Genomic DNA, 22,962 nt, shown 5'->3' with positions numbered 1-22,962 from the left:
TCTGTGTGATTATGAGATATTTTACATTCATCATTGTCACTGTTGCTAACATTCTCATCATCTATTTCAATACAATCTTCCATATTTGAACCAATGTTATGTAACCATTTTTCTTTTGTTATCAGATAAGGTAGGCCTCCTTTAATCACCACAGTGCCTATATTTATTTTATTCTTTTCCAAAGTTGCCTTTCCTTTTGAAAAGACAATGTTAATGTCAGAATCTCTGCTTAGTTTTATGGCACTTAATATGTTATGAGGTATTTCAGGTATTAGTAATACCCCCTCTATTTTTCCTAGACCAGGCAAGGTTACATTTCCTCTACCTAATACTTGAACCTTTTCTTGGTTAGCTACCTTAATTACAAATTTATCTTCTGCAAATGAAGACAATATACTTTTGTTATTAGTGGTGTGATTAGTTGCTCCAGAATCAATAAGCCAATTATTGTTCTCACTTTGCTGTGTGTTAGTGTTGTCTTGTTTATTTAATCCATTCAGTGAACCAGATTTTCTATCCTTTGAATTGTCTCTGCCCCCTCTATTCTCTCTGTGATTTGGTGGGCTCCTATATCTATGCCTTTCTATGGAAGGCTGTCTATAATCGTATTTGTTTCTGTATTCTGATCTATATCTTTCTTTTAAAAATTTTGGGCAATCTCTTCTATTGTGTTCCCTGGATCCACAATTATGACATTTAAATGTTCCACTATATTTTTCTTGGAAAGCTACTTTCCTATATGGTTTGTGTTCTGTGTGATTGTTAGAACGATTCCTTCTTGAATTATCTTCTGTTATCAATTTGTTGGATAGACTTTCTATGGATAAATATCCTAGATTGATTGTGTCTAAATGTGACATAAAATTGTCCCATAATGGATCAAGTGAGTTGATAATAACACTTTTCATTGTTTGGTCTGAAATCACCTCCCCCCTCAAATGCAGTTCAGCTCTTATTTTGTTCAAAGATATTAAATGTTCACTTATGGAAACCCCTGGTTTTACCCTAGACGAAAAGAAATCTTTAGATATCCTTGTGGTGGTAGCTACACTGTCACTGTGAAACAAATTAAACATGCATTGAATAATTTCTGAAACAGTCAAATTTGGCTTAATGCTGTGATACATTGCAGGAGACACACTAGATATTATTAAGAAAAAAGCTCTATGGTGTAAACAATCTATTTTTAGAGTCCAAGGTCTTTTTGGGGGACTAGTGATAAAAAACAGTAAGTTTTCCTTCATAAAGACAACCTGGAGCTGTTGATACCATTCTTGTAAATTAATGCCATCAACCCTTAGTTTTGGGAAGTCACTGGGTAAATTTCCGACATTATTGGGTCCATTACTTACAACCTGAGGTAGTCCGTGGTCTCGTAAATGCAGAAAATTGCAAAACGGCGTGGGGATGCTCGCTACGAGTCTGCATGGTCTTCTCTCCAGTTCATGTCTTCCCGGACCGTCTGCGTAGTTTCGCGCATGCGCGTTGTTCATTTCTTCTTCGGCGTCGTCGTGGAAGGTTCTCCCCATTGCGGCTTGTTCGCTCTGCTCCTCTTCAGACGAGTCGGTCTCTGGTTCGACTTTGGGAGTCCTGACGACGGTGGCTGCTCTTCCTCTTCTATTGAGGGCGTTGGTGCTTGCTTCGGTCTGCGGCGTAGGGCGGTATCGGCAGGGCTCTCTGGGTTCGGGCGTCAGCGCTCTTGTAGTCGGGATGGGAGCGGGCAGGTCTTGAGGCATTGGCTTGCTCGCTCGTTTCTTCGGCATCTTTTTAGTAATTTTCAGTTTTGGTCCAAATGCAGCAAAGAGCGTTTTCATTGCTGATTTTATTTGGTGTTTTGTTGGATCGTCCTCACTTTCTGGTTCTGATTCTTCTGAGGTGTTTGAATCTTCTTTTTCGTTTTCGTTGTCTGATAACATTTTTCGCGCCAGAAATTTTGAATTGAGCTTGCTGATTGGCTCTGCTTCGCTCATCTTGGAGGCCTGTTGAAACCAAGATGGCTGCCATTCAAATTTTCGCGCGGGATCACCGTTTTTCTTCTTTGTAATGATTTTCTCCGCAATCATATCACTCACTACTTTTGGGTCTTTAGGCTTTTCATTAGTGATGTTTTTCTCTCTCGCTGCTCCGCTGTTCTTCAGCATATCTTGGAGGTTCGCGATGAGGCTTTCATCATCCTTCTGGCTTTTTAATAGTTTTAATATCTCTGACCTGAGTTCGTTATTCTCTATTTCGGTTTCCTCCTGGTCATCAATTATTTCTTCGTCTTCAGTGGTGTATTCTTCGGACTCTCTCGAAATTGCGTTTGTGGATTCGTTGATTATTTCTTGTTCCGTTTCCATTTCTTTGCTGTAGGCCCTGGTGTTGGGCCTATCTTTCTTAGACATTTTAAAGTTTTTTATTGAGTCAATTAACCATCCTCTGCTACCAGTTTGTTGCAATATTTTCAGGATCAGACTCAATAAGATTAGCAAGAGTTAAAGATTTAACTATATATTCTTTTATTTACAATAGGCATTCTATATTCACTGAATATTCACAGATAGAAGCAAGGGAAAGGGTGTAGGTAGCTCCTTATATATACAATGGGTGGAGCTATATGTGGGAGTGGTGAATTATGAATACATTAAGAAGTGAAGAATAAGTTAACCCCTGATACCCTGTTTGTACACTATTTACACATTAGAGAATAAGGCATTTACATCTGACATTTCCTTTGTCTTCAGTACTTTTCAAGATTTTATTTTACATTTTTCGTGACAAAAATATAGTATATCAGATATATTTATGTTAGTTGACTTTTCTCTTCTATAAAATGCTTCTTAAAATGAAAGCCACAAAGGTATTTTGGTTATATTCTAGGTTTATATTTGTTCTATATAGTCTCAATACAGCATGTCTAACAAAATTATTTTTAAAATCTACATTAACTTTAGCTTTGTCATTCCATATATATCTATGCCATCCAAAGCTCAAGTCATGTTAACTTTCTTTTCATAAAGTACACTAATCTCCCAAGGGGCTCTTTCTATAATGCAGGCCAGATGTACCAACAATGGAGAACTGACCACATCTATGCCAATCTTACAAGGCCTTTACAAAATTGATCTTTATCCTCCATCTCTGGCTCTTAATTTAATCTCTATAGTATTATGAGCTGAAAATGTTGCTATTCTTTTTTCCTCATCCTACATGGGGCTGTGACAAAGCCTTTGTGTGCTACGCTGTTTGTCAGACTAAAATGTTGGAAATCAAGTCCACAAAAACTAAGGTAGTGATATTTCCTAAGCAGCATACAAATCACTCTTGGAAAGTTAATAACAACCAAATCAAGCAGGCAAAGGCTTTCAGGTATTTATTTTCAGGCCTCTGCCTCCTGGAAACTCCGTTTTTCAAACTTCATGCTACAGGCACTAAAAGCTTCCAGTGCAGTAACCTGATGTGCAAGCTGTAAAGAAAATAACTATGTGCCTACAGCAATTAAACTATTCAAGGCTAAAATGCTAAATATTTTGCTCTCTAGCTCAGTGTTCTCTGTATAAGGATAGCCCTGCACTAAAAGCAGTCTAGTCTAAATTCCTGAATTCCTTACAAATGCATATAAATTGCATGTTTTTCTGTTGAAATTAAATAAAGCCTGAAGTGATGTTAAGTAACAGATTTTAGATCTTCATGTGCAAACTAATAGAGCTAACAAGCCACAATTCTGTTTTAATTCTGTTTTATAGTTTTTATCATTCTCCAAATATTTTAATGTCTTTCTACTTTCACATAAAATGACACTGTTGTACCCAGATACCATGCCTTCAGTGAAATCAAAAGGGAGATTGAAAAATATTCCCTATCAAAAGTATTTATACATTTGTTCATATCTCCAAGATTGAGACAAATCATACATGTACTCTTGTGTTGTCCTATCTATAACTCTTGGAGGATGGAGTTAATCTCTCTTTTAATTGCAGATTATTTGGATGATTTAAACAGGCAACGCTGCTTCACATTAAATTATTACACCAGTATTGTGAAGACTCTAGTAAAGTGGCCAGATTTTGAGTTGTAGCAGAACTGTAGTTGTTAGAATCTACTGGATGTGAATGAATGTAATGTTCTGTATGTTTGCTTTTTTCTGCAATGTATGGGACATTTACAATGGATGTTTTATATTTTAATTCTACATTTTGGTCAATAACTATATAAATAATAAAACACTTAGCTAGGATACCTGTCACATCCAGTTATGGTGCTGAGAGTACTTAAAGGTCTTTCCTATAACACCCAAATAATACATCATGTTAGATCTGGTTTTGTCTCAAGGCAGTGATACTGAGAACTACTGTGGGAAAATGTTAGCACTAATCTGTTGCCAGCTTTCTTTGGTTTCCCTCTGGTTTGCTGGACCATCTGTCATACCTGGCCCAGCTTGGTTCTTTAGGAAAGAAAAACTCTCAACTCTATTTGTAGCAAAAAAAAATACTTTTATTAAAGCCAAGGGTTTACAGGAGGCAGGAACTAAGAGTTTGTGCATGAAGATTCTGTAATTAACTCCTGTTATGCAGATTGACAGGTGTGGCTGAGTAAAATAAAAGACAGAATCCAGATGTATGTGATGATAAGCCAATGTGTTGATTCAGCTAAACAAAGATGGGTCCCTCAAAAGGAAGGAGCATAGTGCAAGGCAGTTATTTTTATACATTTCTTTCCTTTTATTTCATTACCTAGTATGCATCTGGCATCCTATAGATAAGATATGGAAAATATAGAAAGCATCAAAATAGTCAAGCACCCCTTGATCTCTCCTAACCTGGAGGCAGTTCCTGGAAGGCAGTAAAATTCCATTTGAAGTGTGACAGATCACAAAAACCTAGAAGCGTTGAAGATTCCACAGAAGCTGTCTCTTAAACAAGTACATGGGCTCAATATTTCAACCGCTTCAACTTCACCCTCCACTACATATTAGGGAGGGGGGAGAACTTCTTGGTGGATGCTCTCTCCAGTATACCACAGTACAACAGAACCCCAGAGGAAGTCATCAACTCCATCATCCCATCCCATAAAACAGAGATGTTCAAACATGGCAGCTTTAACACTGGCTGGAGAATTCTGGGAGTTGAAGTCCACAAGTCTTAAAGTTGCCAGGTTTGGGGACCCCTGCCATAAAGTAATCATAAAATTGTCCTTTTAAATGAAAAATCAAGAGATTATTTTATAATGGAACATTCCCAACATCAAGACTGCAATTTTTAAAAATATTTCGCTGATAAATATTTGTGTTGTATTTATATAGCACTTCAATCTGTAGGTTTTTTTTTTAAAGGAAAAACATGGGCTCTTCAGGTCCCATTACATTTTATTTAGCATCTTATCCCAAACCATTCATCAAATTTAGAGTCTGCGGCATTAAGTCACATTATGTTGGGAACAGTGGCAGGTCTCTACATAGCTGAGTATTCTATTCTTCCCTGACTCTCAGCTTTGTTTATTGCAGAGCAGCTGGTAATAAATCTTCAGACTTGACAAAGGTTCTACTACAGAGGTCTTCAAACATGGCAGGTTGACTGGCTGGAGAATTCTGGAAGTTGAAGTCCACAAGTCTTAAAGCTGCCAAGTTTGAAGACCCCTGTTCTACCACATAATTCCTGTTGCTGTATGTAGCTGATGTACATTCCTGTTTAGAAGGAAAAGTTTTGTTCTTATCAAAATTACAATTTTCTAAATCAGGATGCTTCCTGCTCAAGTCCAAATAGGAAATAAGGATTGGACTCATCATCTTAATTCAAGCACTCTGCCAATAAGCAGAGTTTTGGAGGTTTCCAAAACATCATCATTCGAGAAGAACATTTGTTGTGTAACAAATAAAAGACTAAAGTTAATGGATTTATTTCATTGCTATTATGTAAATTAATGCTAATATTGCATATCAGTTCTGAATGCCACTTATCCACTCATCATTTATTTCTAGAATTAACTCAAACAATATAGGTTTTGGGGACAGTTAAAAGGACAATAGAGGTTCTGGCAATTTATACTAACAGTTTTGTCGCTAATAACAGGTTGCAAACTCTGTCATTCATAGTCCAAGCTCAGGCATAGAATACACATTTCCTTGCCTCAAACAGAGAATCACATCTTCCTGAGGGAGGTATGCCTTTTTTATCAAAAGACACATACAGACAACTCAAACTCTTCCCTCTCTCCTAGAGAATCCTTTTAGAATGAGGCACAAATTCTTGGACCAAGGCTGGAAAGTAAGTGCTATATACCATTTTCCCAGATTCTGATAAACAGGTGAGGAACAATCTGCAGCTTTCCAGCTTTGTAAACTGGCAGGAGAAGGGGACGGGGGATGGTTCTGTGTGAGTCGCGAGAAAGCACATATGCATGCAGCTCCATTTGCACAAGCGGTGGGCACGTGTGCCCACTGCTTGCCCAAATGGAGTGTGTATGCTCATCCCCTGCTTGCACAAGTGGGGATATGTGCCAGGGGTGGGTTCTACTTACCTTTACTACCGGTTCGCATCGGGAGCATGCACAGATCACTCTGATGACATCCGGGTTGGTGGGTGGAGCCTCCTGCCGGTTTTACTACCGGTTCTTGTAAACCGGTCCGAACCGGGGGCAACCCACCACTGATATGCGCACACATGCATGGTCCCCCACTTCTGCAGCCCGGGTTCCGAACAGCTTGTAAAAATAATTTGGAATCTCTGCTGAAATTCTGGTTGGAAACAAACCATTATTAGCAGGTGGCACAATTCTGCTTTTATTGGGTTTTTTTAAAAAAAATATTTCTATTTGGAAATCACGCTCATTTTACCTCCACTGATTATTACATTTTTAGTATTTAAGTACTAACATAATAACTTACTTAAATTGTGAATCTTAAGCAAAAAGCTGGGCAAGGATATGAAGAGCCAGAGAGTTTCTGACAGAAGAAATTAAAAAAAAAACTTCTAGGGAATTAGCTGTGTCCATTATAAGCTTTAAACTGAAACTCACTCTAGCAAAGTAACCAGTTTTTTAAAGTCTTTTTTTCACAAGCAAAATGTTTGTCAAAATGTTATTTTGTTGATCTTTATTCGATACCAATGATTTATAGATTCTTCTATGTGTTCACCTTATTTGTCTTTATATAAACAGTTCCCAAGTACGCTTTTAAGTATTTCAATTTATTCCTTATTGCTTCTGACATTTCATACTGCCACTCTACTTAATTATTCATACTTTCCCATTTTGATAAATATATTTATTATAATTTGTATTCTTTGGCATAATTTATTCATTAATCCTTATGAAAAGTCAGGATTAATTGGTCTATGCTTTTGAAATATATATAAAATCAGATTCCTTTTTTATATCTGAAATTTGACCAAATTAATTCTTTGGGATAAGGAGAATGGATTAAGACAATTTTGTCATACAAAAGGTAGGGAAGACAACTAGAGAGCAGAAAGGGACAATTCTGGGTCTCCACTGCTGAGTCACCACCATGTCTCCACTCCACCACTGGATTGGGTTGGCCATGTCAACCTGACTGGCTTATCATTGCTGGATCTCTACCGCCAGTCTCCTGCCATCGAGTCAACTCAGCTAGGATAGCCCATCTGGGTTGGCCTGGCTGGGTCCCCCTGAGCAATTCATTGTTGGATAACTCAACCTGGGAGACTTGCCCTGAGGGACAACTCACCACAAGTGAGACAACTTTATTAGGGTGCTAATTTTCATAGCGGACCTAGCATCTCCCTTTGCTGCCTTTTCCTCCTCCTCGTCTTCCCACCACTGCTTCTTCATTTGGGTCAATAGCAGGTTGGTAATGCAAAATAATGGTGGGCCAAACTCTGTTCTTGGGGGCTAAGGTGGAAAGAGCAGGATAAGTGGCTGAGAGGCACGGATATGTAAAAGCCTAGCTGGGCTTTGCTGCCTCAATCTTTTCCAGACCTGGCACTACCCAGGGAGGGGAAGCTCCTGAAGTGAAAACCTGGCATCTGATCAGAACAGAGTGCAATGTGAGACCAGTGGAAACCTTGCTTTGCTGGTGGTTTAGTTCGTAATCCCTCTTCCATCAGGCTCACCAGGAGATGGAGATAGTGTTGAAACAGACCACACCAGCAGATTTCCCTAGGGAGGGGAGCTCCTGGAGTAAGAGCCCAATACCTGGCCACTTTCTCTCTGAAGCCCAAGACTTTACAGTGTCAAACTGGACATGAGAGAAGTGGAACTGACAAAGACATCAATCAAGATGCAGCGGAGAAATTCTCCTTCGGCTCAAGGGCTGAACATGGAGGTATGCTGTGTTGAGCCCAAAGCTGAGTGATGACACTGGCCTTGATAGGGCATTTCCTATCATGGGCAAGGCAGGGAGGGGAAGGGGCAGTCAGCAAACCAACTTGAAATTAAAGCTTCTGGAATTTTTCTTCTGGATGGAATTTCTCTCCATTCAGCAAAAGCAAGCCTTTGTTTTTCTGCATGGACATGGCTTTCTCCTGCACATAAGAAATATCTTAATTTATGTGCAATATTTATGCTTCTTGGGCTACGGAGTCACTGCTCTTCCTCCCTACTTTAAACCTGATGTATCAGGGTCACTGCATCTCTTTCTCAGGTCAGCCTACTCCATGAGTTGTTTAGGAAAACCAGGAGGATCCCAGAAGCGTCATGGCGAGACTGGTTGGGAAAACACCCGGCTCTAACGAGCCTGGCAAAAACTCAGCCAGATGAACCGCTGTTGGGGGTCTTTGGACTGGAATTGTCCTGTATGGACAGTGAAGAAGGAGAGGCATCTCGGTTGTCTAAAAAGGAACAGGCAAGTTTCTTGAAAAGCCAGAGAAAACTCTTCGATGGGGTGGCGGACATTGCGAACTGCCATGAAACTGGGGCATCCGGAATAAGAATTGTGTGGGAGCGAAGATTTGAGTGGAGTTTTGGTACCAGATGAGTGACTGGCCAACTCACAGGTAATAAAGGAAAAAAATTGGAAATTTTTAAAGTTACCCTGGTGTGGAGATAGCAGCCAAATAGCATTGGGGGCGGGGGGAGATATTTGATAGAGAAGAGAGAAAGCGGAAGCGAAAGCACTAAAGCCCAAAATGGAATTGGATACTTAAATTTTAAATGTGGGTATAGCATTTGGAGAGACTAAATTGACTACAAGAAAAGAAACCCAAAAGAAAATACCTTTGGAACAGGTTAGGATATAAACTATTTAGAAAATTTTGAATTTTAAAAGAAGATTAAAGAATGAAGAAAAGCCTGTAATAGAAGAGCCCGGCTAAAGATTTTAAATTGAACTTGAACTGGAATGTAAAGTTGGAATTTGGACTTTGTAAATTCGGATTGGACTATAACTGATTTGGTGCATATAAAGGTAAAAAAGAAGAACGAGAAAACTTTAAACTAGTAAAGATTGTTTAAAGTGGATTACAAACAAAATGGATACTTTCTAAGATATGGATTGGAATTGTGGATTGTAGAGAGACATCTTCAGGAGAAACAAGATTACTACAACACTAAATTTTTGCTCTGGAAAAAACTCTGAACTTTGAAAGGAATAACAACAGTGAGGGAACCTTGAACTTTGAAAGCGATAACAGCTGGACTAAGGAGGGTTTGTTTGTCTGCAAGCGGCTTGACTTTGATGATTAAAAAGGGAGGATTACAATGCAACTTTAAATTGGAATAATATTAATTCAGAAAGAACAAAATGGTGCAGGAATTTAAGGAAATGATGAAAACAATGTACTTATCACTGAAAATGGAAATAAGGGAAATAACTATGATGTTGCATGGAAAATAGAAATCTGATAATTCAAAAACTGAGTCAGAGAGTTGTTTAGGAAAACCAGGAGGAATCTGGATCATCTAGATTCTGTATATGGGATAAGCCATGTTATTACTATGCTTGACCTTACAGGCAGCAGATAGTTTTCTTTATTAGCAAAATAATTCAAGTACAAGGAGAAAATTATGGAGAAAAAAATTATCAGACAGGATGTGATAAGAAACAAGCTACTGAAGAGATGATAGAAAAGATTTAAATAACATGTGATTATTTGATCAAAAGGTCCTAGGAAATAGGAGTTAGCATATATAATGTACTAACTTTTGATTGGTTACTTTTGGTTACTCTACTCTTTTGCTTTAGAAATAAATCTTGCTATAACCACTTTGGTTTAATTCTTAACTCTCCAGGCTAAATAGACTCAATCGACAAATTCAGGCTATATGCAAGATGTTTGGAAAAGTATTCAATCTGAATTTTTCCTTATCAGTAAGAAAAGAAGAAGAAAGAAAGTTCTAAGCCAGCTGGTGGCATGCAAAGACAGCAGCTCCAGGACAAGCTTCTCAAAACCTTTCCTTTGCTTAATTTCTCCCTGCTCCAGAAGCTCTTCCTAAAAGTCCCCCAAAAAGTTCAGCTCAAGAGAAAAAGCAGCTACAACACAAATATGCACCAAACAGCCACAGCAGAAGGTAAATCCAAGGGAGACAGACAAGCAGATTTTTCTTCAGCTCCTCAAGGCAAGCAAACTGCAGAAAGATTTCCTTTGTAATTTACAGATAAATTACAAAATAAGATTAATATCTTATTTTATCTTGTAACTTAGATAAGTAGCTTACAGATTTTGTCATCCTATTACCAAGCAGGCAGTATATTTAACTAATTAAGTGGTTAATAGGGACTGAGATTGGAAGGCAGAGGTGGGGAGGCCTCTCTGGCCCTGGGATACAGTGCTAGATTACAGTGCCGTAATCTAACTGGGCTCTTCCCTGCTGCTGGGCTGCTTTTGATTTTGCAAAGCTTTTTTCTGTGTTCTTTATGCACCAGCTGAAAGGTGGGCTTCTCCTACCCATGAGGTACCCCGTGTTCACTTAATGATCTATGATCCATTAAATGGTAGCAACAGGGAGAGCAGGGTTATAGGTCATTAAGCAAGATTGCCTCACTTAATGGTTGCCCCAAATGCTACCATAATGGCCAGGTTCACTATGTCCCCATAATGGGCAAAACAGAGATTGAGGACTACCTGTTTAACTTATAGACTCTGGTCCTGATTTCTGTATCTGGCTCAGTGGCTGAGACTGAGCTTGTTGATCAGAAAGGTTGGCAGTTAGGCAGTTTGAATCCCTAGTACAGGTCTCCTACATGAGCAGGGGGTTGGACAAGATGACCTCCAAGGTCCCTTCCAACTCTGTTACTCTTACCGTATCTCTCTTCAGTCTTCTCCTCAGCAGGCTAAACATAACCAGGTCCTTTAATCATTACTCATAGGACTTCCAATAATATAGTTAAGCCCTATATTCTTATTTGCCCCAATTGTATAACTATTAGAATAGACAGGACCAATTGACATGATCTTGTTCACCTTCTATGTATTCTCTCTATACAATGAAGATATGGTTGTATGGTTTTTCTGTAAAACATGGCATAAACCTCAAGCAAAAATTATTAAGACCTGAGAATTAGACGCAAGAACACTTCTATTGTTTTCGGGCACAGGGTGACTAAAATGGCTTTAATCCCAAATTTAGACTTGAGATAAGGTGTGACACAGCAACAAAATTATCAATTTCTCACAAAAGTCTTTTATGTTACCTAGCCTTTTCATACTCTTTAATATCTTGCTCAAAAATGAAGAAGAAAAATAAAAAATAAAGTGAAACAAAGAAACTGGCCTATTATTGCCAGATTAACATGATTTAAAAAGGATTTCTTGAAGAGAGAACTGATTATTGTTTCCTTCAAGGCATATAGAAAATCCCTTGAATAGATGTATGCATCTAAGTTTGGTAGTATTCACTGGTCAGTAAGTTACCAAGGAATCATCCAGTTGAAAAGGTTCTTCCTTTAAACTGAGTCAAATACATGATCAGGACAGAAAACTACAGTGAAGCATATCTGAGAGAAAGATGTCCAACTGTTATATGAGAAAATACAATAATGAAACGTCCACTGTATTTCTTGGTGATTTTCTTACATTCAGGGAATGTTTCCTAATACTCAACTAGAATCTGACTTTCTATAAATTAAGTGGATTATTCTATTAACTATATTGGATGGTTGAAAATCTTGAAAAAGGGAACAACAAGAAGCTTAGGAAACCCTGAAAAAAGAGATTATAATATCCAGCACAATACACTGAAAAACAAAAATAAGAGATCCAAGAAGAAACCAGCATGATTGCATAAAAAGCTCTCTGATAAACTGAAAGATTAAAAAGGACAAGTATTAAAAAATGGAAAGCGGGATAATAACTAAAGCAGAATGCCAGCATATAGCCCCGAATCTGCAAAGATGAGATCAGGAAAGTTAAAGCTTAGAATGAATTAAGACTTGAAACAAATGTCAAAAATAATTTTAAAAACGTATAAAAAACAGGAAAAAAGTCAAAGTAATGATCAGTCACTAATGGGAGCAAGCAAAGCTGTAAGTAGAAGCCATCTACTTAAAAGACAAATACAAATGCAAAATAGATTGATGTTCAATGAGGTTTGTCCAGGTATTGTTTGTGGAACTTTGAAAAGTAATTTAGAAGCGCTAATGTGTTGCAAATCCATCCATTCTGCTTCAGACAGTGGAAAGTCTTTCCATGCCTAAGTATTGGGTTTCCCCCCCACCCAGTATGTTCATGAATCCAAAATGTCTTTGACTTCAAAATGTTGCTCCCCTTCAACATAATGGGATTGGGAGGTGGTTTAATTGCCAGATATAGCAATTAATGTTGGTTTTAGTAGACCACAATGGAATACCAGGTGAACATATCTGAGGGTTTTGGCAATTCAAGTTCAATAATCACCAGGTTAATAAATCTTTTTTATGGAGAAATGGCCAACATTGGACCCAGTTTCTTTGAGGGTTGTCTAGATTGTAAATATTTGGTAGATAGACTTCATCCCCAATTTTAAAATCTTTTGGTTTGAAGCATTTATCAGCCTGCTTTTTATACAATTCCCTTGCTTCCTCTAAAGACTTTCTAACCATTGGCCAGGAGATTTGTAATTGTGTAATTCATTCCTTTAAAGACACAGTTTGCAGGGTAGCTTGGGAATAGATACAAAGTCCTGCCCAATGGCTATCTTGAAAGGGGTGAATCCAGTGCTACTATGTACTGAGTTATTATAAGCTACCTAAGCGAAGGGGAGGCAGTCCATACACATGTCCTGCTAATAGTTGATATAGCTCCTGAATTATTGTTCTAAGACCCCATTTGTATATTCACAGGGCCCGTTTATTTCTGAATGATGGGAGGAGCTAAGCCCAGCATAGTCCCCAAAATTTTTAGGAATTCTTGCCGGAACCACAAAACTCTGTGAATTGAACTCCGTGATCCAATATAATTCTCTCTGAGTCCAATGGAGTCTGTATACATGCCGCATGAACAGTTTAGTTAAAGTCTGAGCAGAAAGGATCTTTTGGCATGGTGCAAAGTGCACCTATTTAGAAAATAAAGTCACTTATCACCCAAATTACGGTCTTCCCTGAACTTTCTGGTAGTTCTACTATAAAGTCCATTGAAATCTCTTTTCATGGCGCTTTGGGTTCTGCCACTGGCTGGAGGAGTTCTGGGGTCTTCCCCTGGTGACTTTTTACAAAGGCACAGGTGGGGCTACAGCTAGCAAAAGTCTAAAGCATGCATTAGTATGGCATATACTAGTATGGCACTTAGATGGAGTTCCCAATAGAGTGCAGACCACTCCCGGTCTGTGCACCAGGGTCTGGGGACGCCTGTTGTCCAGCACAAATAGAAGCCAGGGGGGAAAAACAACAGAATTATTATTCTGTTGTTGGAGGTCTTTTAGTCCAGCCCCCTGCACAAGCAGGAAATCCTATACCATTCCAGGCAAGTGTCTCTCCAGTCTCTTCTTAAAAAGCCTCCAGTGATGGAGTATCCATAACTTCTGAAGGCAAGACATTCCATTGGTTAGGAAATTTTTCCTTAGATTTAGGTTGCTTCTCTCCTTGATTAGTTTTCATTCATTGTTTTTTGTTTTGCCTTCTGGTGCTTTGGAAAAAAGGTGGACTGCCTCTTCTTTGTGTTTGCAAGTTTGCAATTGTAACACAGAGAATTTATATACTGACTAACTGAAATTGTTTTCTTGCTGCCACATGATGGCTATCTGGATTTTTGCAGCTCAAACCCGGTAGCATTGAGCAATTTAACAAACCTACCAGATTTGTATAGATAAATTCCATTGTATCTGGGACAAAAAAAGTAAGTTTGGACTGCACAAAATTTTATTTCCTAACTTAGATAATCAATCCACATATTTATTTTTTATGTCTTTGGTGTTTATAATATAAGAAGAGAACGAGGAAGGGCAGATCCTTTTCATTCAGATTTCAAAGTACATACTGGCCTCTATTGGTCAGTCCTATCAGCTAAAATGTTTCCAGATACCAGTTTTTCCTGAATGTTAGTCTTCTTAAACTTACATATCTAACATTTTCATTTAATATAGGAAGAAGCAACTCCAAATGATTATTATTTAATCAATCTTAGTTTTTTCACTAGAATGCCTAAAATTAATTTCAGTCATATAATGTGTGTTCATCCAAGGGGATAAAACTGTTTGCATAATTAAAGATCTCTTCATATTTGTATATTATTTACTGAAAAATAATTTTACTGCTCAAAGCAGCAAACAAAATATAGGGTAGCTAATACCTTTTTAGTGTCAGCAGAAAATTTATTTACCAAAAAAATACATTTTTTAACCAAAAATACATTGGCTCACAGAAATGTATATGTGAACACAGAAGTAGAAGGACAAAAAGGAAAATTTGTGAAGTAATTAAGAAAGATTCAGTCAAGGTTTAAAACAACCTGCTATAATGGTTGCTTAAAAATTGGTACAAACACATCTTTCCTCCAGTGGTGAAATCCAAAATTTTTTATTACCAGTTCTGTGGGCATGGCTTGGTGGGAATGGCAAAATCTCCATTCCCACACCACTCTGGGACCAGCCAGAGGTGGTATTTGCCAGTTCTATGAACTACTCAAAATTTCTGCTACTGGTTCTCCAGAACCTGCTGGATTTCACCTGTGCTTTCCTCCCATTATGATTAGCTCTGTCATATTCTGGCTGCAATAGATGACACAAAGAAATAGAGCCAAGCAGTTTTGCTGTCCATATATGGTGGCTCTATTTACTTGGAAAGGGATTACAAATTGTAGATTGGTATTTTCAGAGAAGACTTGAACCCTACTATCCTTTCTTCAGAAAAATAAGTATTCAAGATTTTGATGATGATCATACTTCAATCCCATTTTTACCTATTCAGCTATATTTGATCAGTTCAAGATGGTATAGATAAGGAAAATGAAAAAAAAAAACCTCCATGTTTTCCTCATCAAAACTTCTCATATGTTAGAATATTCTTGTTTGAATAAAAGTGATACTAGGATGGATTAGTTATAATATATACTAAAAAAAAATGAATGGCCAAATTGGATGAGAAATTATTATTTTTCCAAGCATCATCATCTTCTTTAGTCTCTAGATTCTGCATCAGATATCCCAATACTGAAGCCATAGTGTCATTATAGTGTTTCAAGTCAGTTTCTAATTTTACTTGAATGATTGAATGATTTGAACTTCATGCTGTTCCAAGGTTCCACTCTCAACAATTTTCTCCAGCACTGCAGTTCAAAGACATCAATCTTTTTTCATTTAGCATTTATAATGATCAACTTTTGGAGATATACTTTAAAATTTAGAGTATGACCTTGATAGTATACCTTTGTGAACAATGTCATGACTCTAAACTTTAATGTTTTGTTTAGAATGTTAATAGTCTTTCTTCCAAGAAGCAGGTATCTCTTTTTTCATGATTGTTATGCAAGTTATTTAGGTTGCAAATCTGATGGATTTGTCTTATATGAAATTCCCTAAGTGGCAAGTATTGCTACACTAATAGATATGATCTTATGTTAAAACATTTATATACTGTACAACTGAAATTTAGCCCTAAACAATGTTAAAGTTAATAAACCTACACAGAGTGACTTGAGGCAGAATCCCCATTTAAGAATTTTTCCACTGCTGAATGCTTCCATCCTAGAGCTGGAAGGAACCCATCAGATGACACCTGATATCCCTATTGTTCATTCTACCCTGTTTTCTTTGCCTGTTATTGGAGTCACTTATTTCAAGGTAGCAGGCATTAAACTCTAACATATTTTTACATTTTAAAGCTGTTTTTACATTTGGGATACTTTCATACCAGTGATGAAAATATGAAGGCAACATCATAGTATTTCCAAAAAGTGTTTGTGCTGTAGGTATAAACCGGGTAAAATCACTTAAGCAAAATCTGGTAACATTTTAACTATTTTGGTTCAACATTAACATTTACTGAAAAGTATACTGTATCTTAGAATTGGGTTGGGAAAAGAAAGGATAGGTCATGGGTGTCAAACTCTATCGTGTCACGTGATGTATCATGACATTTTTTGCCTTTGTGGAGTTGGGGTGGGTGTGGCCTGCACGTGATGCATCCGGCCCGTGGGCCACCAGTTTGACACTCCTGGGATAGGTAGTCCTTGACTTACAACAGTTCATTTAGTGACCATTCAAAGTTACAACTTCACTGAAGAATAACTTATGACCATTTTTCAGTTACTTTGCAGCATCCCCATGATCATGTGATCAAAATTCATATGCTTGGCGACTGATTCATATTATGACGCTGTGTCCCAAGGTCATGTGATCCCCTTTTGCAACCTTCTGACAAGCAAAGTCAATGGGGAAGCCAAATTCATTTAACAACCAAGTTACTAATTTATCAGCTGCAGGGATTAAAAACTGAAGCAAGAAAGGTTGTAAAATGGGGCCAAACTCACATAACAAATGTCTCACTAAACAACATAAATTTTGGGTTGTTTTGGTCGTAAGTCGAGGACTACCTGTACTTGTATATTCTTTCCATAGAGCATAGGAAGGGGTTAAAGCAGGGAAATTACATTACATACATACCTAGATAACATGGTTACTTTTTATTAAGGGCAAAACATGGAGATCAGCACAGTTTTGTCCTGGAGAGAGAGAGAAGAATTTAAAGAAATGAATGAATTGGGAGCAGCATTTACCTACAATACCATCTGAACTGTTACAGTATATACAGGTTAGGTGGCACGCGTGTTTCTCATACTGAGGTCTCTTGTTTCCAACACAATGTTCCTTCTTGAAAAAGCAATAGAAACGCCATTGTCCGCGCTGCCGCCTTTCTCACATTTCCTTCGGGTGGTCTTGTTTAATGTGCAAAGCGCTGTATAAATTAGACAACGATTTCATCATCAACATCAGTCCCCAGCCAGAAATAAGCCTCTTCCCGCCGCTTCATGAAAGCGGGAACCAGAGCAGGCGATAAGGAAGCAACCCCATAGCTACTGCAACTCGAAGCCTGCTTGCGGGCATCATTTTTGCAAGCGCTCTCTCACCCCTGGCAATTCTTCCATGGGGCAACAAATGACGTTTCGGCAGCAGGCAGCAATTCCGGACGTCGGGCAAGTGGCCGAGAGGGGGACGGAGCCACTCAAAGCGGTGGGAAGCGCGCTTCAGGCTACCCTTTTTATGCGGATCGAGGAAGGAGGCGGCAAGCGTGCCTGCGAGGAAATCGCAATGTGAAAACGTCAGGGAGGAGTCAGTCTTTGCGTTCGGGTGACTGAGGTTGAGGCTTCGCTTCTTAAACGAAGAGAAGTGGGCAGCGGAGCGGGAGTGGCGGCCCAAGTCGCCGGTCGGGTCTTCTCTCTTCCGGACGGAGGATGGGAGACAAAAGACGAGTTGCTTGCTTTACCGAGCCGAGGAGCAACCGGCTGACTTGTCTGGAACGAGGGGAAGGAAAGGATCTGCCTAGTAAAGGCTATGCAGTGGAAGGTAAAGAGAGGAAGAGCTCTTCCGGTCCTTTGGGGCGCCAGTAGTAGCGGGAACTTTTGCACTGGGGACGGGGAAAGGGACGGGAAAGTTGCACTGTATGTGTACTGTATGTGTGCAGCGATGGAGGCAAAGCACTAAGCTTAACCAAGAAGGAGCTTATTGTTGTAAGGCTATCATAGACGGCTATTTCCTTTAATTGTTTTACGTTAAGCTACAATCCGTGTAACTGCACTGATATATATTGTTTTCCATCCTATCCTTGGCTGTGTCTGTTTGCTCACCCTCAAGCTTCCTTGAAATGAGTATTTGGTGGTATTTTTTTTTTTAAAAAAATTTAAAATGCCATGTCGATTGTGCTTTATAATGAAGATGAATACAAAATGGAGGGGGGAATCTTCACAAGAGAGTAATACATATGAGCATTTGATTTATATTATTTGCTAGATTTTCTGTCCTGTTTCTATCATAATGAAATTCAGCATACAGTACCTAGTTCTCAGATAAAAATCAGGAGGAGTCTGGTAGAGCCTTTCCAGAATAAAGCATTTTACTACAAGCTTTTCAGAAACACATCTCATTTCCTCAGGCACTTGCAAATTCCAGATTTAACTTCAGCAAAAGGCCTAGACATTGGCATTTGAACATAGGTCTTTTTAACATATATATTTTTTTGTGTTTTACTGATCTAAGTGAAATATTAATATATCTTGCTAGGCCATGTATGATATTCCATACGTTAAATAATTTCAGCAAAGTGGTTCCCTTATATGATCTTGTGTGCTCTTGTGTATATTTGCCTGTGTGTGTATGTATGCATGCAATATTTTATGATCCTAACAAATCTGATAGATTATCCCAGTGTTTAGGTGTAAAATTTAGGATGAATAACATATTCTGGGAAGTATTTTACAGTCAAATCCATGAGTGTTCCTCTAATTTCTCTAAGATAACTCTCTTCAACCCCCTCTTACTTTTGAAAAATTGAGTACCTCAGTTTGAAAGACTTGTTGAGAAGATAGACTCTTTGGAACTTCCTTCATCAGGATAGGGAACTGTTTTCACACTGCAGTAAACATTCTTGTCTTTTAAGGTTTTGTTTCTGCATGCAGTTGCTTGGGTATAAACTTATGGAACAACAGAATTAATTTCTAAGTACATGATACTACATAATGCTGAAATCTAGAAATTGAACATAAGATTCTTAAATGTAGTACTATTTACTATGATCATTTAAAATGATTCCTTGTCTTTTGTCAGCATCTGTTTATATGTAATAAGGTTTGCTTCCTTTTTTTGAACGTTAGACAATAGGATTTTTCTGTACTAAAAGAAGTTTTATGGATTAAAAAAAACCTTTATTAATTTAGATGGCCACTGAGAATCTATATAGCATATTCAGCAATATAGTGTAGAAAATATTGATTCAAATGATTATTTTTGAGTATATATTTTTTAAAAACATCCGTTGAGATAATTGGTTATTACAAGAAAAAGACTTCATGTTTTATGAACTAAGGAATAGTGGGGTGAAATACATATAAAATCAAATATTTATTTTGCTCATTGACTTGCATAACAAGAGAGAGAGGAGGGGGAGGGAGAGGGAGAGAGAGAAGGAGAAGGAGAGAGAGATATGACATTTCATATCTATGTTTTGGAGTTTACAAAAATCAATGCGCAAGCAGAAATGCAAAATATTAATGAATTTATAGTGCATGTTCTAAATTCTTCTATGTTCTGGATAATCTTGTTAATTTTTGTTTATATATAATTTGCAGAAAAGCAAATGATTACTTCTCTCTCTCTTTCTGTCTCTCCAAACACACACACACAAAAAACCCTAATATTTTAAAGGTAAATTCATTATCTTACTTAAAATTTACTACTATTATGAAGCAATTGTATCCCTTCCTCTTCTTTACTTCTTCCCTCAGTTAATGTACTTTTTAATTTTTTTGTATTGACATCTAAGCATTACATTGATTTTCTTCCCCATCAATATATAATTACTAAGAGAGCAAATTTCTCACCCTGCTTCTTTTTTAAAAAGTTATTTAGCTATTTAAATGATATAGATCCTTATTCTCCTCTCCTATGTGGGAAACAAGTTGAAATGCATTAGTCTATTCAGGTATGGCCAACATGTCCACAGTTAGGCTACAATTTGAAACCAAATCTTTAAGACCCAGTGCTTTTCTTGGCCTGCTTTTCATTTTACACATACTGGATAAAGACTATATATACTGCTTTCTATGTAAAAATGCAGAATTATTTGAAGTATCCTAACTCATCTTTTCCCAGGGACTGTGTATTGACTGGCCGACATCCTTTGCTTTGAATGAAATATGTTTTGTCCGTCTGAGATGCCTTAGATGATGCCCAGTAATACTGCAATGGCAATTGGGGCTCTTTCTAGTTCCCTTCTTGTGACATGCTGCCTGATGGTTGCTCTGTGTAATTCTACTACACCATTGCAAAAACTATCCAAGGCTCAAGACAAGCAGGAGATAAAAACAAGTGAGGAAAAAATATATCAATCATCAGTCCAAGAAAGACAGAATCATGGACCAGGAAAAATGAATGAAATGACTATGAATGGAAGAGAAGAAGGCACGAGGGACTGGAAAAACAAAGGCAACAGAAATTACTCTAATAAAGAATCTTGGACAAAGCAAAAACAGGTTTTGAGTATTCAGGCAACAAGTAATAATAAGTTTGGGAACCTTGAAGCTCATAACCAGATCAAAGATATTGAAGAGGAACTTCCTGTTGCTGAAGATTTCTCAGTCTTAGATATTATTGCTGGTACCACATCTGAACCCCCAGAGGAATATGTTTATCCAGACTACCGTGGAAAAGGCTGTGTGGATGAGAGTGGCTTTGTTTATGCAATTGGGGAGAAGTTTACTCCAGGACCCTCTGCATGCCCTTGTCTTTGTACTGAAGAAGGCCCACTGTGCATTCAGCCAGAATGTCCTAGACTCCATCCTCGCTGTATTCATGTTGACACTACTCAATGCTGTCCACAGTGCAAAGAACGTAAAAATTATTGTGATTTCCGTGGGAAAATCTACCAGACACTAGAAGAATTTATGGTAAGGCAACACTGATTGTGATGAATTAGAGACTGTTCATTCATTATTGATCAATTCTTCCTGTTGACTTGTGTATTCTCAGTTATGAGATTATTATTACATCCTTCTCTTTTTGCATTTTAAGTACTACAAAAACAACCTACAATGTTAATTGAAATAATATATTTAACAAGGAAAGCTGTGATCAGTTTCAATTACTTGATTTTATACACTACTGACTACCAAAGTCGCATAATTCTAGATATGTCATTCATAGTAGTATCAGTGCCTTATGTTACCAGAATATGGATAACATATTCTCCTCCTCTGGAGGAGAATTTTTTATTTATAAAATTTTTACAAGTATTCCACAACTATTTTCCACAAATAGAATTGTGGAAAAAATGTATTTAGGTAACACATTACATTGATTTATTTTATCATTTTCCTCATAAATGGGTGGCAGACTTTTATAATCTGTATCTTACTTATTATGGGGTTTGTAGTAAAATACTAACATTAAACTGAAAGAATATGGGAAATATAATCAAACTCAGCATTTGTAGCTGATGAAACTTTCTAGAGAGACAGGATTTTAATTATCCTGAAAAAAATGTAATTTATACTTGAAGGCATACTGACTGATTTCAATTTGGAGATCAATCAGAAACATATTTTAGGTCAAACTGTGTTCTTTTTTTTTTTTTTAATTTTTTTTAATTTTTTTTTTTTTTAATCTTAGGTAATTACACTATTTAGTACTGGAAAAGTATAATTTTTTGTACAGAATTGCATTGTATATAGGTTGCTTAAAGGGCATGCATCTAAGATTAAAATTATATTATGCAGTAACCCTATTTTTAAATCAAGAACAGTAATGGAATGATCAGTCTTAGGTAGATTGCAGCAAGGGGGGGAAACTGCTGAGCAAAGGAGCAATTATGGAAGCACGAAATTTAGAAATGGAACCAAGGAATGGAAGACATGTAAAAGATGGATTGCATAAAACACTATAGGGAATGCAGGAGAGAGATTCTGGAATAGTCTAGAGCTGTGAGTGCCCAAACTGCGCACATGCATGCCCAAACAGAAAGGTGCGCATGTGCGGACATGTGCAAATATGAACCTGCATGGATGTGTGTGACATGCGCATGCATGAACATGCGCGCATGTGAAACAGAGACCCGAAGAGCAGCTGGCTGGTAGGAGGTGGGGCATCCCAACACCGGCAGCGCAGCAAGAGGTAAGATCTTTTTCTTTCGTGAGCTTCTGTTTCATCATTTGCAGGGAAACAGAAGCTCACGAAAGAAACGCCATGGAGATCTGACCTGGGGCGACGGTGCGTGTGCCAGCAGAAAGGGCTCTGTGTGCCATCTCTGGCACACGTGCCACAGGTTCGCTGTCATGGGTCTAGAGGGAAGAGGAATGGGGAAAATTATATGTTTGCATGATAGGGAAATAGAATGCAAGCTGATGTCTATGTAGAGGGATGGTGTCAATCGTTTTATTATGTGAGAAAAGCTATAGTCTTTTGGGAGGAAGTAGCAATTCTGAGAAATCCTGAGAAAAAAAGACAAGAAAAACTTGAAAGATGATCTCCAAAAAGTAGTATTTATATTGGACAATTCTTGGAAATAGTAATGACTGAGAAAAAGGAATTTATCATAATTTGTATACAAATTCTTAATGGAAGATTTAAAAAATTCTAGTTGGGTGATCTTGAGCTAATCTTGAGTAGAATGGTTGTCAAAGTATATTGGTTTTATTGAGTCTATTTTCTGTGAAATGTGTAATTAGCTTGGCAATTGATACTTAGATTGAACCACCACCTTAAACCTGTTTTCCTCAGCAATGTATTTCACCTTAAAAGAGACCAGAATTACTTATTGCTAAAGAACCAGCTGATTCACACCTTTATTGTGAAGATTAGATTCATCCAATATAACTAAACAGTAAGCCGCCCTGAGTCTCCGGAGAAGGGCGGCATATAAATCAAATTAAAAAAAAAATGTCAAAGGTGCAA

The 22,962-nt window shown here is 37.7% G+C and overlaps 1 protein-coding gene across 3 annotated transcripts in view; it reads left to right on the top strand.

Annotated features, from left to right (window-relative positions):
* The first annotated feature begins 14,262 nt into the window (after positions 1-14,262).
* The window catches only part of VWC2 (von Willebrand factor C domain containing 2), a 58,406-nt gene continuing 49,706 nt past the window's right edge, over positions 14,263-22,962 (top strand). For all 3 annotated transcript variants that reach the window (XM_034416423.3, XM_034416421.3, XM_087892360.1), the window contains exons 1-2: positions 14,263-17,865; positions 20,167-20,960. In XM_034416423.3, coding sequence (XP_034272314.1) covers positions 20,238-20,960 — 723 coding nt within the window. In that variant the 5' untranslated portion in view covers positions 14,263-17,865; positions 20,167-20,237. The remainder of the gene's footprint in view (positions 17,866-20,166; positions 20,961-22,962) is intronic.

Source organism: Pantherophis guttatus, chromosome 4, assembly GCF_059756535.1.
Source record: "Pantherophis guttatus breed Tessera chromosome 4, ASM5975653v1, whole genome shotgun sequence".
Classification (NCBI taxonomy): Eukaryota; Metazoa; Chordata; class Lepidosauria; order Squamata; family Colubridae; genus Pantherophis; species Pantherophis guttatus.
Note: the sequence above shows the minus strand (reverse complement) of the source record. Positions and strands in the feature narration are given on the sequence as shown.